General features: G+C 50.7%; 1 protein-coding gene across 3 annotated transcripts in view; it reads left to right on the top strand.

Annotated features, from left to right (window-relative positions):
- Nucleotides 1-16,650, top strand: part of LOC116937942 (uncharacterized) — a 276,405-nt gene that overhangs the window by 51,031 nt on the left and 208,724 nt on the right. For all 3 annotated transcript variants that reach the window (XM_076053470.1, XM_076053469.1, XM_076053471.1), the window contains one exon: nucleotides 7,078-7,587. In XM_076053470.1, coding sequence (XP_075909585.1) covers nucleotides 7,078-7,587 — 510 coding nt within the window. The remainder of the gene's footprint in view (nucleotides 1-7,077; nucleotides 7,588-16,650) is intronic.

The following is a 16,650-nucleotide window of genomic DNA, read 5'->3' on the forward strand; positions in this document are numbered from 1 at the left end:
GAGTCTGCAGCATCTCAAAGTTCCCCGTAACGTGCCTCATCCCCATCGTTCTTTGCTGTCAGCGAGCGCCTATTAGGGCCGGCATGGCGCGCGAGGGAGCGGGTGGCTGGAACCACGCCCTCCGCCGCCTTTGTCTCTCCAATCAGCCGTCGATCTCGGACGAAGCGGGGGGGGGGGTATAAGGCCCCCCTGGGTGCCGGTTCAGTTGCCCATCACCGGCGTTGGTCGGTGAGCGGGAATCGAACTCGGCGTGGCCGGGGTTTGTGGCGGAGCGCGTTAAACCCGCTCCCTCTCCGCCGTGAGATCGAGCCGTGGTAATTGCGCACTGACATTCGAATTCTCAGGAGCTGCACTTTGTTTAGCCGAATATAAAAGTTCGCAACCGGTTTTGAACAGGGCAAGCGATTGTTTCAGGCACTCGTGATTGGGATCTCCAGCTCACCACGCATGGGGACCCAGATTTATAGGAGAGGCAATTATCTAACGCTCGCTGTAATCTTTCAAAGTACTTTTTTTGTGTTTGGAAACTATTGCCGCTATGAATATGTACTCCACGATATTGCCGCGTTCGGCGCCTGGGGGCCGTTTCGTGTCAACTTGTAACGCTGTGCTTGCGACAGTGTTAGCTCGCTCGCGGAGAGAGGGAGGGAGGGAAGGAGTGAGAGACCGAAGCAGAGGAGAGAGAGAGGTGGAAGGAGAAGGGGAGAGAGACTTTTGACTTTTAAACAACTTTTATTGCCGCCAGCAGCAAAAGCACTGGAGGCGATTTCGATATGAAACGCACAAAGTCACCCAGCAAACACGAATGAAAATTAAACGTTACAAATCCACGCGCTGTGGCGCTAAAATGCGCCGCGCACAACACGAAAGAAAAGTCACGTGGTTGTGGTGGTCATTCCCGCACACCACGTTGCATTGATTCTCTTTTGAAATGAGATGAGGTGGGGGGAGAGAGAAAGAGACGATAGAGACAGAGGAAGAGAGAGAGAGAGAGGAGTCGGCACTACCGATAATTTCCCAAGCTCTGCGGTCCTCTATATACAAGGTGGCTCAAAAGTCATAGGGCTATTATGTTTATTTTCACAAATCACTTATGGTTATTTCAGTCATTTAAAACAAATGACTAGCATAAGCGTGCATGCACGATGCAGGAATTATCTTTTGAAATTAATGTACGGATTTTTTTTCTCGCCCCCTTCAACTCATGATGAGCGAGCGTAAACCTTCAGGCGTTAGCCAACCGCTAAAAATATCACAAACAGGCATCGTCAGGGTCTGGACGAACAAACCGATGACGACCTCCTGCATACCAGGAGAGGGAGATAACATCTCCTAGCCACCACGGCGCCCCCTCCCCCCCCCTCCCGATCGATTCACCTCGTGGGATGGGGGTGGAAGGCGAGGGGGGCAGGGGGCTGGGACCCCCCCCCCACCCTCCTCTAGGCCACGGAGCCAAGCCCAGCCAGCCTCCAGCACACAAGCAGCCACCTCTAATCGCTGCTGCTGCTGCTACTGCACGCGTCCGTCTGAGCGATGGGGGGGGGGGCTAATTAGTGGAGGAGGGGGGGGGGGTTGGCGGCCCACCGCTCGCTGTTGCCTTCTGTGAGAGAATAATTCCACCGTTCTCCTACGACAAAGGCAATCTTTTTTTTTATTTTATTTCTCCGGGCAGGGCGCCCGTCGCGCCCGAGACGCCGGCCGTGAGAGAAGGACCGCCGAGCCGCCGCAATTGCCGCCGACTCTGACCTCTGACCTCTAACCCCCCCTCCCCCCCCACTCCGAGGTTGTTTTTTTATACGAACATTTTTTTTATTTAAGGCAGCTGACCCAATTTCCCGCGATGGCGTCTGGGACACCGAGATTCTGTTTGCCGACGGAGCGGATCTCTTACCGGTGGCTAGGAGACGTTGACTACCTCGCCTGGTGTGCAGGAGGTCGTGGGTTCAATGCTGACTCTGACGCCTGCTGTACATTTGGAGTTTGCGTGTCTCTCTCTCTCTCTGTGCTGAGATGTTGATTATCTCACCTGGTATACAGGAGGTCGTGGGTTCGATCCACACAATGACGCCTGCTGTAGATTGAGAGTTTGCGTGTTTCTCTTTCGGTGGTGAGATGTTGATTACCTCGCCTGGTCTACAGGAGGTCGTGGGTTCGATCCACACAATAACGCCTGCTGTAGATTGAGAGTTTGCGTGTTTCTCTTTCGGTGGTGAGATGTTGATTACCTCGCCTGGTCTACAGGAGGTTGGGGGTTTGATCCACACAATGACGCCTGCTGTATATTTGGAGTTTGCGTGTTTCTCTCTCCGTGGTGAGATGTTGACTACCTCGCCTGGTATACAGGAGGTCGTGGGTTCGATCCCGACCCTGACGCCTGCTGTACATTTGAAAGTTCGCGTGTCTCTCTCCCTCTCCGTGGTGAGATGTTAACTACCTCGCCTTGTATACAGGAGGTCGTGGGTTCGAATCTCGACCCTGATGCCTGCTGTATATTTGGAGTGTGGGTGTCTCTCTCTCAAAAACAAACTAAACAAAAAAAAATACGTTTATTTTACCATGCGGCTTTTTTTCAGAATCGACTCGGGCACAAATGATAGCTCAACGAAATGGTTTCTCGTAATCATCACCACGTGGACATGTATTAGCAACCGAATGCTCTATGTGCATGTTTCGAAATGTGGAGGGGAAAAACCGGAGGACCCGGAGGAAAAAAAATATCTCTTCAACCACGGCGAGGACATGCAAACTCCAAATATACAAACGTCAGGGTTGGGATCGAAACCACAACCTCCTGCATACCAGGGTTTTGTCCCTCCAAGTTTTTGAATCAATCGTCACGTTTTAAATTTTGATTTAAAGCTTTCGTGACTGCAGTAATTCATATTCTTAGCTCTTTCGGTAAAGTCACGTTGAAGGGAAACAATAAAATAATAAAATATATATAAAACAATAAAAATTCTCACGGCGTTTCGACCATAACACAAACGGTCATCATCAGGTGTGTGTTATGGTCGAAACTTCGTGATAATTTGTATTGTTTTATATATATTTTATTATTTTATTGTTTCCCTTCAACGTGGCTTTACCGAAAGAGTTAAGAATATCAACCATCACGTGTTCAGAGCAGCTGTGGCTGCTATGCATTTCCACGTGATGATGATGATGATGGGCCACTTCGTTGGGCTATCATTTGTGATGGCCAGGTCGCTTATGAAAAAGAGGTCAGTGGGGCCTTACCTGGTAAAAAAATAAAAATTAGTAAAAAAAAAACAGGCTCACGGATTATTCCATCACCCCCTACCGTGCGTTGGATTTCCACGTTTAAGGCTGCGTTGGCTGTGTCACGTTGCCCGCAATGCCCAGCCACCCCCGCATGCCAAAGCAGCTTCTGTTTGGCCGGATAGGTAAATGCGTGTGCGAGTGTGAGCGAGCGTGTCTGTCTGTATGTGTGCGTGCGAGTGGGGAGCGGTAGTGTAGCGGTTTGCGCGCCGCGCTATGAAACTGGCGACCCGGGTTCGATTCCCGCTCACGGCCAACGCCAGTGACGATTATCTGAACCGGTCCCGGGCCTCCCCTAGGTCGACTCAGCCTCAAATGAGTACCTGGTGCGGTGGATAAAAACATTGCCACTGGGGAGACTAAGGCGGTCGGGCGTGGTGCTGGCCACCCACCCCCTCGTGTACCGTTCCGGCCTTCATAGGTGCTCGCTAACAGCACTTGCCCCTACAGTCTGTTAAGGCTATACGGGGGATCTTTGTTTTTATCTTTGTGTGCGAGTGGGGAGCGGTAGTGTAGTGGTTAGCGCGCCGGGCCACGAAACTCTGTGCGAGCCGAGATCAATTCCCGCTCACGCGATTATCTAATGCGGTCATGGGCCTCCCCTAGGTCGACTCAGCCTCGAATGAGTACCTAAACATCGCCACTGGGGAGACAAAGGCGGCCGGGCGTGCTGTTGGCCACCCGCCCACTCGTCTGCCGTGCCGGCCCTCATAGTTGCTCGCTAACGAGCACTTGCCCCAGCAGTCTGTAACAGGCTGTACGGGGGATCTTTGCCTTTGAGTGCAAGTGTCGAATCAGCACTTGCCCCAAAAGTCGTTTGAGGCTACACGGGGGAGGGATATTTGTCTCTGTCAAATTGGTTTCGTCCAACTGCGTTCCTCCACCACCACCCCCCCCCTCTCTCAGTTTCATAATCTTAGGGATTTGCAACTCACTCTGGACCCATCTCAAGGCCTGGATATAAATAAAAACCAGCATCAGCAAGCGGCAGCCCATATCCTGCCCCCCCCCCCACCAGTCCCACAATCCCGTGTGCTTACAATCGACGGTGTTAATCACACGCGTGTAGCGATCGCTTGGAGGGCGTGCGTGTGCACGCGTGTGTGCGCGTGTGCGTGTGTGCGTGCGGTCGTGCACACGCGTGTGTACGTGTGCACGTGTGCACAGGCGTGTGTGGCGAGCGGTTAACCCCGAGCCTGATTTCCCCTCTCATCGGTTGGTTGTCCAAATTCTGCTAAACCCTGTCTGTCTGGTGTGCTTCTCTCTCTGTGTCCCCTGTTGTGTCTGTGTTAGTTCCCCCCCTACTTGGGTGTCTGTGTATGTACAACTGAGGTTATGTGTTTCCTCTCTCTCTCTCTCTCGTAAATTTAGCTCTTCTGTAGCTGATGATGGCTGCTTGTGTTGCAACCGAAACGTCGTACGCTATTACGTTATTTTGTTATTTCTCATTTATACGTGACTTTAACGAAAAAAAAAAGTTTTATTCCTGCAGTCACGAAAGCTTCGAACCAAGTTTAAACTAAAAGGTATTTTGTTATTTTATTAAACGAAACAATTTTTTTTATTCCTAAGTTTTTATTTATTTTTTACCATGTAAGGCCCACTGAGCCATTTATCTCTTTTCAGAAGCGAACTTTCCACAAATTATAGGTCAGCGATTGTGGCTTATCGTCGTCACGTGGAAAATTACTCTAAACGCGTGGTGACGTTGATTCTGAATGTCGAGGGAAAAACCGGAGGACCCGGAGAAAAATCCACGCGGCCACGGGGAGAGAGAGAGACACGCAAACTCCAAATATACAGCAGCAGCAGGCGTCGTCAGGGTCGGGATCGAACCCACGACCTCCTGTGTACCAGGCGAGGGAGTTAACATCTCCTAGCCACCGTGATGATGGTGAGAGAGAGAGAGAGAGACACGCAAACTCCAAATATACAGCAGCAGCAGGCGTCGTCAGGGTCGGGATTGAACCCACGACCTCCTGTGTACCAGGAGAGGTAGTTAACATCTCACCACGGGGAGAGACACACACAAACTCCAAATATACAGCAGCAGGCATCGTCAGGTTCGGGATCGAACCCACGACCTCCTGTGTACCAGGCGAGGGAGTTAACATCTCCTAGCCACCGTGATGATGGTGAGAGAGAGAGAGAGACACGCAAACTCCAAATAGACAGCAGCAGCAGGCGTCGTCAGGGTCGGGATTGAACCCACGACCTCCTGTGTACCAGGAGAGGTAGTTAACATCTCACCACGGGGAGAGAGACACACAAACTCCAAATATACAGCAGCAGGCATCGTCAGGTTCGGGATCGAACCCACGACCTCCTGCACACCAGGTGACGTAGTTAACATCTCACCACGGAGAGAGAGAGACACACAAACTCCAAATATACAGCAGCAGGCATCGTCAGGTTCGGGATCGAACCCACGACCTCTTGTGCACCAGGCGAGGGAGTTAACATCTCACCACGGAGAGAGAGAGACACGCAAACTCCAAATATACAGCAGCAGGCATCGTCAGGTTCGGGATCGAACCCACGACCTCCTGTGTACCAAGCGAGGTAGTTAACATCTCCTAGCCACCGTGGCATCCTGAACCCGACCCTGGGCCCTCTTTGAATACCTGATGCACTACGTAAACAGCACGATGACCTTACCCCCCGCACCTCCGATTAGCGCGGTTGGCGACGTACGATAATCCGAAAGAAGTTCAGGATGCAGCGCGTAACGTTACGGCTTTGGGGAGACAAAGACGGCCGGGGAATTGGTTTGCTCGTTACCGCCCACGCGTCTCGGCACGCTCGTCGTCACCCACGCCCGTCATCACCCACGTCATCACCCACGTCATCACCCACGCCCGTCATCACCCACGTCATCACCCACGTCATCACCCACGCCCGTCATCACCCACGTCATCACCACGTCATCACCCACGCCCGTCATCACCCACGTCATCACCCACGTCATCACCCACGTCATCACCCACGCCCGTCATCACCCACGTCATCACCCACGTCATCACCCACGCCCGTCTTCACCACGTCATCACCACGTCATCACCACGTCATCACCACGTCATCACCCACCTCATCACCACGCCCGTCATCACCCACGTCATCACCCACGCCCGTCATCACCCACGTCATCACCCACGCCCGTCATCACACACGTCATCACCACGTCATCACCCACGTCATCATCCACGCTCGTCATCACCCACGCTCGTCATCACCCACGCTCGTCATCACTCACGTCATCACCCATGTCATCACCCACGCCCGTCATCACCCACGTCATCACCCACGCCCGTCATCACCCACGTCGTCACCCGCGCTCGTGCGCGTGGACGTTGCCGGCACGGCTCAGGGCGTTCGTGCAGTGGAAAACGACGCCCGTGGCACGGCCGCGAAATGCTTAGCGCGGCAAGCGGCCGCGGGTCGCTTTCGCAGACGAAGAAAAGACGCGAAGTAAAAGTAAAAAAAAAAAGAAATATTGTAATAAAAAAAATAAACAAAAATATATTGTAATAAAAAAAGACGTAATGAAAATATATACATCATAATAAAAAAAATGCGTAATAAAAATAGTGTCATCATGATAATAAAAAAATTATTATACGTAACAAAGACAAAATTCGCCACGGTTTATTACGCGCTGCCTGCAGGTCAGCCGTGGGTCAACCAGCGGGCCACCCTCGAGGACGAGCGCGGTTTTTGCGAAGTGAGACCTTGAAACCGCCCCCCCCCCTCCCCCCTCCCCCGTACCCCCCAACCCGCGCTTGCTTTGCCCCTGCACAGGGACCGGGCGACGAACCGACGTACCAGTCCATCGCCGAGGCGCTGGAGGAGGCGTGCGGCGGCGTCGGCGGCATCGGCGGCGTCGGCGAAGACTCGCGGCACACTGTCATCCCGCGGCACAGCACTTTCCGTCCTCGCGACCCCAGCCCCGACCTCCTGGGCCGGCTACCCAGCCGGGTCCAGCAGCAGCCGCCTCCTCCTCCTCCTCCTCCGCCTCCTCCTCCTCCTCTGCCGCCAATGGCGCTGTCGTCATCGTCGTCCTCGTCGCTGCTCCTGTCGCCGGCGCTTCCGTCGGCGGCATCGGCGTCGTCGGCGTCGGCGTCGGCGTCAGCGTCAGCGTCGGCGGCGGCGTTCCAGGCGCTGAGCGAGTCCAAGCGATCGTCGTCGTCGAGCGGCTCGGAGCACTACAGCGCGTCGGAGAGCAGCTGTTCACAGCAGGGCACGAGGGGCACCCACGGACCCGCGGCGCTCCCCATCACCTCCTCGTCCTCGTCGCACCGCTGCAAGCAGGTGGGTGAGCGTCGGCGGTGAGCGTCGGCGGTGAGCTTCAGCGGTGAGCGTCGGCGGTGAGCGTCGGCGGTGAGGGTGTGCGGTGAGCATCAGCGGTGAGCGTCAGCGGTGAGCGTCTGCGGTGAGCGTCGGCGGCGAGCGTCAGCGGCGAGCGCGCGCCGGGTTACACCGGAGTGGACCAAGGCGCGCTGGATATGCATCTGTGTAAGGATGAGATGGTGGACACTCGAGAAGACACGCGGGGTCACGTGCGCGAGCGGATACAGGAGAACATACGAACGGCACTCACTCACTCTGTAGAACAGGAGTAGAGATCACACAAACTCCACTCACTTACTCTGTAGAACAGGGGGAGATCACACAAACTCCACTCACTCACTCTGTAGAACACGGGGAGAGAGATCACACAAACTCCACTCACTCACTCTGTAGAACAGGGGGAGATCACACAAACTCCGCTCACTCACTCTGTAGAACAGGGGGAGATCACACAAACTCCACTCACTCACTCTATAGAACAGGGAGAAATCACACAAACTCCACTCACTCACTCACTCTGTAGAACAGGGGGAGATCACACAAACTCCACTCACTCACTCTGCAGAACAGGGGGAGATCACACAAACTCCACTCACTCACTCTGCAGAACAGGGGGAGATCACACAAACTCCACTCACTCACTCTGTAGAACAGGGAGAGAGATCACACAAACTCCACTCACTCACTCTTTAGAACAGGGGGAGATCACACAAACCTCACTCACTCACTCTGTAGAACAGGGGGAGATCACACAAACTCCACTCACTCACTCTGTAGAACAGGGGGAGATCACACAAACTCCACTCACTCACTCTGTAGAACAGGGGGAGATCACACTAACTCCACTCACTCACTCTGTAGAACAGGGGGAGATCACACAAACTCCACTCACTCTGTAGAACAGGGGGAGATCATACAAACTCTCACTCTCTCACTCTGTAGAACAGGGGGAGATCACACAAACTCCACTCACTCACTCTGTAGAACAGGGGGAGATCACACAAACCTCACTCACTCACTCTGTAGAACAAGGGGAGATCACACAAACTCCACTCACACACTCTGTAGAACAGGGGGAGATCACACAAACTCCACTCACTCACTCTGTAGAACAGGGGGAGATCACACAAAGTCCACTCACTCTCTGTCATACAGGGGGATATCACACAAACTCCACTCACTCACTCTGCAGAACAGCGGGAGAGGGATCACACAAACTCCACTCACTCTCTGTCATACAGGGGGAGATCATACAAACTCCACTCACTCACTCTGCAGAACAGGGGGAGAGAGATAATACAAACTCCACTGCCCCACTGACTCTTCCGAACAGAGAGAGGACACACAAAGTCCACTCACTCTCCATCATACAGCGGGAGATCACACAAACTCCACTCACTCACTCTGTAGAACAGGGGGAGATCACACAAACTCCACTCACTCACTCTGTAGAACAGGGGGAGATCACACAAAGTCCACTCGCACACTCACAGAAAGGTGCCCGAGCCGGGACTCGAACCACCCAGCAGCCTTCTCGCTACAGGGCCGTCCCCTCGGGGAGGGGGGGGGGGGGTGGTGGGGGGGGAGGGTTTTTGTACTTTACAGCATTTAATACGGACGCGCAGGATGGCGCTAAAAGCCAAGAAGCTAAAACAAAAATATTTACAACAGTTAATTAGGGAATGGCCAAACGTTGAATTGAGAAATATGCCCGTAAAGAGACGAACATTTTACGACCACACGTTCGTGTTGAAACACTAAAAACGATACACGGTGCCAATGATGCGCTTTGGCCTGCTTTGGAGGCACGTGGCCTCTTTCGAATTCTAACTTGCCGAGGATGGCACTGACTGGTCTTGACTAAAATAAATAAATGTTTCCTATGCAAAGGTCGCCGAGAGTTCAAACCCTCGGCACCATCGTGACGAGTAGAAACCACTGCGCAAATTTATTTTATTAATAATAATAAGAAGAAAAATAAATCGAAGAGAAAGTGCGTCCTCGTGTAAATGTAGCTTATTAGTAATAAAAAAAAAATCTCAAATTTTCCACCGTGGGTTCTCTTGAACGCCAGCGGCTGAGAGTTTTTGAATCTCGCAGCGAGCTCTGACTCGACCCGACTCGTCTTATTTTGTGTTTTTTGCTTGTTGCGGTTGCTCCCGATTCAAGAGCCGAATGGCTCACAGGGCCATACCAAAGTAAATAAATAAATAAACCCAAACCGACTCGATGAACGTATCCGATGGAAAGCGTCGCGAGAGCCCAAACCCTTCGCGCGCCATCGTCGCGAGCGGAAACCACGGTGCAACATTTTTTTTAAAAAAGAGGAAATTATGGAAACAACAACAACAACAACAAAAAACAATTTCGAACAAGGGAACAAAATAACATTTTAATTTCCATTTTAAAGCTTTCGTGACTGCAGGGATTCATCTTCTTTGGTTCTTTCGGTAAAGTCACCACGTAGAATGGAGATAAAATAATAATAAAATAATAATAACAGAATAAAATTCTCACGACGTTTTGGGCCACAACACAACACAAGTTGTGGCCGAAACGTCGTGAGAATTTTATTCTGTTATTATTTTTATTATTATTCTATCTCCATTCTACGTGACTTTGTGGCCGAAACGTCGTGAGAATTTTATTGTGTTATTTCATTATTTTATTCTCATTCTACGTGACCTTACCGAAAGAACCAAATAAGGTGAAACACGTTCTACTTAATTAAATAGACTTTTTAATAAATGTTTTTTTTCTCCTGCAACATCGGAGTGCGGCGCCACATTAAATACGCACTACTACAATGTGACAATAGTTTAAAACGATTTGAAGCACGTTTTATATATATTTTTTTGGGGGGGGAGGAGGTGGGGGGCAGAGTTTTGTGACGTCATATTTGAGGGGGGGGGGTGTCTGACTTTTTGTGACGTCATTTATGGACGGCCCTCAAAGCCACACGGTCCGGTTCTCCCGCTCGGATTTGGGTTTGCGTTGGCGTGGTTGCTGTTGGCGAGGTGGCGACCTCGCTCGATGTCACCGCAGCACGCGACCGCCCACGCCGTTGAATTCTTTTCCGTCCATGTATATAATTAGTTTTTTTTTAATTTTCAGTTGTGAGCAGTGGTGGTGGTGTGGTGGTGGTGTGGTGGTGGTGTGGTGGTGTGGGTGGGTGGGTAAATTGTTGTCCTTCCACGGTGGGCCACGTACTGTGCTAAATAAGTTCAACATACAGCATACATACATGATGGAGTTGTGGGTGGGGGGTGGTGGGAGTATCTGGTGCAGCAATACCACAAGGACAAAGATCTCCCATTACCCCACCGTGTAGCCTGTAACAGACTGTTGGGGCAAGTGCTGTTAGCGAGCAGCAGCACCTGTGAAGGCCGGCACGGCACACGAGGGGGTGGGTGGCCAGCAACCAACGCCCGGCCGCCTTTGTCTCCCCAGTGGCGATGGTTACTGCCAGTAACACAACCACCACCACCCGCTGACATCGCAGCCACAACTGCTACTGCCACCACTCCCACAACTACTACTGCCCCGAGCACAACCACCACTACTCTTTGGTTCTATTGGGTAAAGCCACGTAGGTGAAAATAAAATAACAAAAAATCACGACGTTTCGGCCACAACACAAGCGGCCTTCATCAGGTGAAGGGACGAGCCTGTCTGGAGGACAGCGCTGGAGTGGAAGAAGCCACGCTTAGTGTTGAGTCTATGGGCAGTGTTGAGTGTATGGGAAGTGTTGAGTGTATGGGCAGTGCTGAGTCTATGGGTAGTGTTGAGTGTATGGGTAGTGTTGAGTGTATGGGCAGTGCTGAGTCTATGGGTAGTGTTGAGTCTATGGGAAGTGTTGAGTCTATGGGCAGTGTTGAGTCTATGGGTAGTGTTGAGTCTATGGGTAGTGTTGAGTGTATGGGTAGTGTTGAGTGTATGGGCAGTGTTGAGTCTATGGGCAGTGTTGAGTCTATGGGCAGTGTTGAGTCTATGGGTAGTGTTGAGTCAATGGGCAGTGTTGAGTCTATGGGCAGTGTTGAGTGTATGGGCAGTGCTGAGTCTATGGGCAGTGTTGAGTCTATGTGCAGTGTTGAGTATATTGGCAGTATACTCTTTGGTTCTATTGGGTAAAGTCACGTAGGTGAAAATAAAATAACAAAAAATCACGACGTTTCGGCCACAACACAAGCGGCCTTCATCAGGTGAAGGGACAGAGACTGTCTGGAGGACAGCGCTGGAGTGGAAGAAGCCACGCTTAGATCACGACCTTTAAGCTGTGTGAGAAGAAGAAGAAGACCACGGGCTTTGACAAAGGAATTAGCATATAATTTAGCATTGAAATGGCTCATTGAAATAGCTAAGTTAAAGTATACACATCCGCAGAGGTGCCCCTTGACAAAGGAAATTAGCATAGAATTTAGCATTTAAATAGTTTAGTGATTAGCTAGTAACTGGTCACAGAAATAGCTATGTTAAAGTCAGAGTATATACATTCACCGAGGCACCTAGTACTCATCAAACAGGAGAATTTAGCGAAACACAACCACGCTCAGACATCGGACCTGTGTGCGAGCAAAGAGGTGGTGTACGTGCCGGTGGACTTGCAGTTTGGCGAGGGGGGGGGGGGGGGAAGGGGGGAGGGGGAGTTTACCTATTGATGGTGTGAAAATGGGAATTTATAAGTGCTGCGAAAGTTTGGGGTACCACTACTCGAAAAATATACTGTACCATTGAAAATTAGTTTAATGTTGGGTTCGATTTAGAACATCTTTCCAATGGTCGCTTAATTTGAAACCATCCTCTCGGTTGAAATTGTGTCTGTGTTTGTAGATCTGAATTGCTTCATGAACAAATCTCTGATAAAAGCCCGGTAGTTCCATTACCGTCAGCAGTACCACACCCACCACACACACTGCCAGCGCAATTACCACTGCTACCGCTACCACCACCACCACCACTATCAATACGACCACTACCACCACAACAACCACTACTACCACCACCACGACAACAACCACCACTATTGCCAAGACTACCACCACCATGACAAAAACCACTACTACCATCACCACAACTATCACCATCACCACCACTATCAGTACGACCACCACCACAAACCACCGCTACACCACCACGGAATTTGCATGACGTTTGACGCGAATGTTTAAGGAAATATAGCAATAAACAATAATCCCATTTCACTTAAAAATGTTTTTAGTGACGCTAAATTCTTAAGTGATGCTGCTCGCTGCTGTCACTGCTGCCGCCGCTGCTGCGTTGACAGCGGCCGTGCACAGAACAATACAAACCAAAACACCAACGTGAACATTTCCCCCCCCCACAGATACAATCTAAGCACTTTCCTCAATAATAAGACAGCCTGTGTGTGTGAGTTGGGGGGGGGGGGGGAGCGGTAGTGTGTGTGTGTGAGTTGGGGGGGGGAGCGGTAGTGTGTGTGTGTGTGTGTGTGAGTTGGGGGGAGCGGTAGTGTGTGTGTGTGAGTTGGGGGGGAGCGGTGGTGTGTGTGTGTGTGAGTTGGGGGGAGCGGTAGTGTGTGTGTGTGTGAGTTGGGGGGGAGCGGTAGTGTGTGTGTGTGAGTTGGGGGGGAGCGGTGGTGTGTGTGTGTGAGTTGGGGGGGAGCGGTGGTGTGTGTGTGTGTTAGTTGGGGGGGAGTGGTAGTGTGTGAGTTGGGGGGGAGCGGTAGTTTGTGTGTGTGTGTGAGTTGGGGGGGAGCGGTGGTGTGTGTGTGTGTGAGTTGGGGGGGGAGCGGTGGTGTGTGTGTGTGTTAGTTGGGGGGAGTGGTAGTGTGTGAGTTTGGGGGGAGCGGTAGTTTGTGTGTGTGTGTGAGTTGGGGGGGAGCGGTGGTGTGTGTGTGTGTGAGTTGGGGGGAGCGGTGGTGTGTGTGTGTGTTAGTTGGGGGGGAGTGGTAGTGTGTGAGTTGGGGGGGAGCGGTAGTTTGTGTGTGTGTGTGAGTTGGGGGGGAGCGGTAGTGTGTGTGTGTGTGAGTTGGGGGGAGCGGTAGTTTGTGTGTGAGTTGGGGGGAGCGGTAGTGTGTGTGTGTGTGAGTTGGGGGGAGCGGTAGTGTGTGTGTGTGTGAGTTGGGGGGGAGCGTAGTGTGTGTGTGTGTGTGAGTTGGGGGGAGCGGTAGTGTGTGCGTGTGTGAGTTGGGGGGAGAGGTAGTGTGTGTGTGTGTCGACTCAGCCTCAAACGAGTACCTGGTGCGGTGTGTAAAAAAAACCTTTCACCAATGGGGAGATGAAAGCGGTCGGGCGTGGCGCTGGCTACCCACCCCCTCGCGTGCTGTTCGCAGATGCTGCTCCGCTAACAGCACTTGCCCCAACAGTCTGTTGAAGGCTATACGGGGGGGGGGGGGGATCTTTAGCCTTTGTTGTCTCTGTTGTCTTTGGCTATAACACGGACTATATATAAACATGTAGAGCGAATGACGTTTCTGCTCACTGGTCCTTACGTATCGCTCTGAGCCATTGCCCCATACACAACCGGTCATGTCCAACTATTTATTCTTCCCCCATTGCAAGATGTTGCAGCGATATTTGACAAATGTGTCGACGGTTACATTGTTTGTATTAATATTTATTTTTAAATAGGGGGGGGGGGGGGGAGAGGGAGACTGCCTCCCAACCAAAACTAACAACGAATGGGATACTTCTTTCCCCATTTTACGAATTCGGTATGAAAACCCAACTCAAAATTGTAATTCAATCATTTTCAAGAGCCGCACAATAGCAACGCGAATCTCGAAGTCCCGGTGGCCGTGAAATACATCAATAAATTAATTACTCTTACACGAGGTGGTTCCTCGATAGAACATTGTGCGTGCGGTCTCCAATAAAAAAAACATAAATTGATAAAAAAAAAACTCCCATTGAGCTATCACCCGCCGCGATAGCTTAATGGGTTTTTGTTACAATATTTTTTTTTATTTTACTCAGGATGAGAAAACTTCCTGAAACTGTCGCCGCAATCCGAGACTCGCCCGCCGTTCTGTGTGTGCCCATTTCGTTCATTGATTTCGCCCGGTTCTGTGGGTTGGGGGGGGGGAGAGGGTGGAGCGTAGAGCGTAGCCTGTGACTGATGTTTTAGTTTTGATATTCTCGCCCCGATGACTCATTGGAACGCCACGCGTCCCACGCTTGCCAAAGCCAGCTCCCTCACATCTGACCGGTTTTTAGTTTTTGTTTATTTTGTGCCATCCGGGAGCGTCGACCAGTCTTCTACTTCTTCTTTCGTGTGGCTGATTCACAGGGTGGTACGGATGTCTTGTGATCCCCCCCCCCCCCCTCCAATTAATTGATACACAAATTTCGATTTAAAGCTTTCGTTGACTGCAAGGATGCATCTTCTTTGGTTCTTTCGGTAAAGTCACCACGTAGAATGAGAATAAAATAACACATTGATAAAATAAAATAACACAATAATATTCTCACGACGTTTTGGCCGCTTGTGTTGTGGCCGAAACGTCGTGAGAATATTATTGTGTTATTTTATTTTATCAATTTATTATTTTATTCTCATTCTACGTGACTTTACCGAAAGAACCAAAGAAGATGATACACAAATGTTATTTTTTTCCTTTGCATAGTCATTCGTTTTAACTACCTCGCCTGGTGTGCAGGAGGTCGTGGTTCGATCCGGACCCCTGACGCCTGCTGCTGTATATGTGGAGTTTGCGTGTCTCTCTCTCTCCGTGGTGAGATGTTAACTACCTCGCCTGGTATACATGAGGTCGTGGATTCCATCCCGACCCTGATGCCTGCTGCTGCTGTATATTTGGAGTTTGCGTGTCTCTCTCTCTCTCCGTGGTGAGATGTTAACTACCTCGCCTGGTATACATAGGTCGTGATTCCATCCCGACCCTGATGCCTGCTGCTGCTGTATATTTGGAGTTTGCGTGTCTCTCTCTCTCTCCGTTGTGAGATGTTAACTACCCTCGCCTGGTATACATAAGGTCGTAGATTCCATCCCGACCCTGATGCTTGCTGCTGCTGTATATTTGGAGTTTGCGTGTCTCTCTCTCTCTCCGTGGTGAGATGTTAACTGCCTCGCCTGGTGTGCAGGAGGTCGTGGGTTCGATCCGGACCCTGACGCTGCTGCTGTATATTTGGAGTTTGCGTGTGTCTCTCTCTCTCCGTGGTGAGATGTTAACTACCTCGCCTGGTGTGCAAGAGGTCGTGGGTTCGATCCAGACCCTGACTCCTGCTGCTGCTGTATATTTGGAGTTTGCGTGTCTCTCTCTCTCTCTCTGTGGTGAGATGTTAACTGCCTCGCCTGGTGTGCAGGAGGTCGTGGGTTCGATCCGGACCCTGAAGCCTGCTGCTGTATATTTGGAGTTTGCGTGTCTCTCTCTCTCCTCCCGTGGTCGCGTGGATTTTTTGATCTTGCGGTTTTTCACCCTCCATATTTAGAATCAACGTCACGCGCTTCGAGTAATTTGACTGCTGCCAGAAAATGTCCAACGCGATGACGATAGGCCACTTCGTTTGAGCTGTCATTTGTGGCCAGGTCGCTTCTGACAAAAGAGCTGTCCAGCCCAGTGATCATATATATAAAACAAAAAAGTTTAGTTTATAGTTTTAATTCTCTAAAACTTAGTTAATAATAGGGGTTTTCCCTTTTTTTTCTGGCAACAAAACTAAAACCTCTTTATAAGGATTCATGTCTGCATCAACCACAATACCTGCAGTCAAAAAGCAAATAAAAAACATACTATGATAATATATGCATTGTCCTTAAAACTGATTGGTCCACACCAAGGGACGGCTTTCTTTTGAGCCTCGACTCAATTGGTGCTCGACCAGATGACGCCAAAAGGCGTACAGCTCAAAGACAATGCACTATCAAAGTAATGAGGTCTAATGATGACTTTACCGAAAGAACCAAAGAAGATGAATCCTTGCAGTCACGAAAGCTTTAAATCGAAATTTAACCAATGAGTATAGTAATTCCTGCAGACACCAAAGCTTCAATTCTAGATCAACGACATTTAAGTATAAATTAATGGGG

Source organism: Petromyzon marinus, chromosome 61 (assembly GCF_048934315.1).
Source record: "Petromyzon marinus isolate PM22_M1 ecotype Great Lakes invasive population chromosome 61, UKy_Petmar_22M1.pri1.0, whole genome shotgun sequence".
Lineage (NCBI taxonomy): Eukaryota > Metazoa > Chordata > Hyperoartia > Petromyzontiformes > Petromyzontidae > Petromyzon > Petromyzon marinus.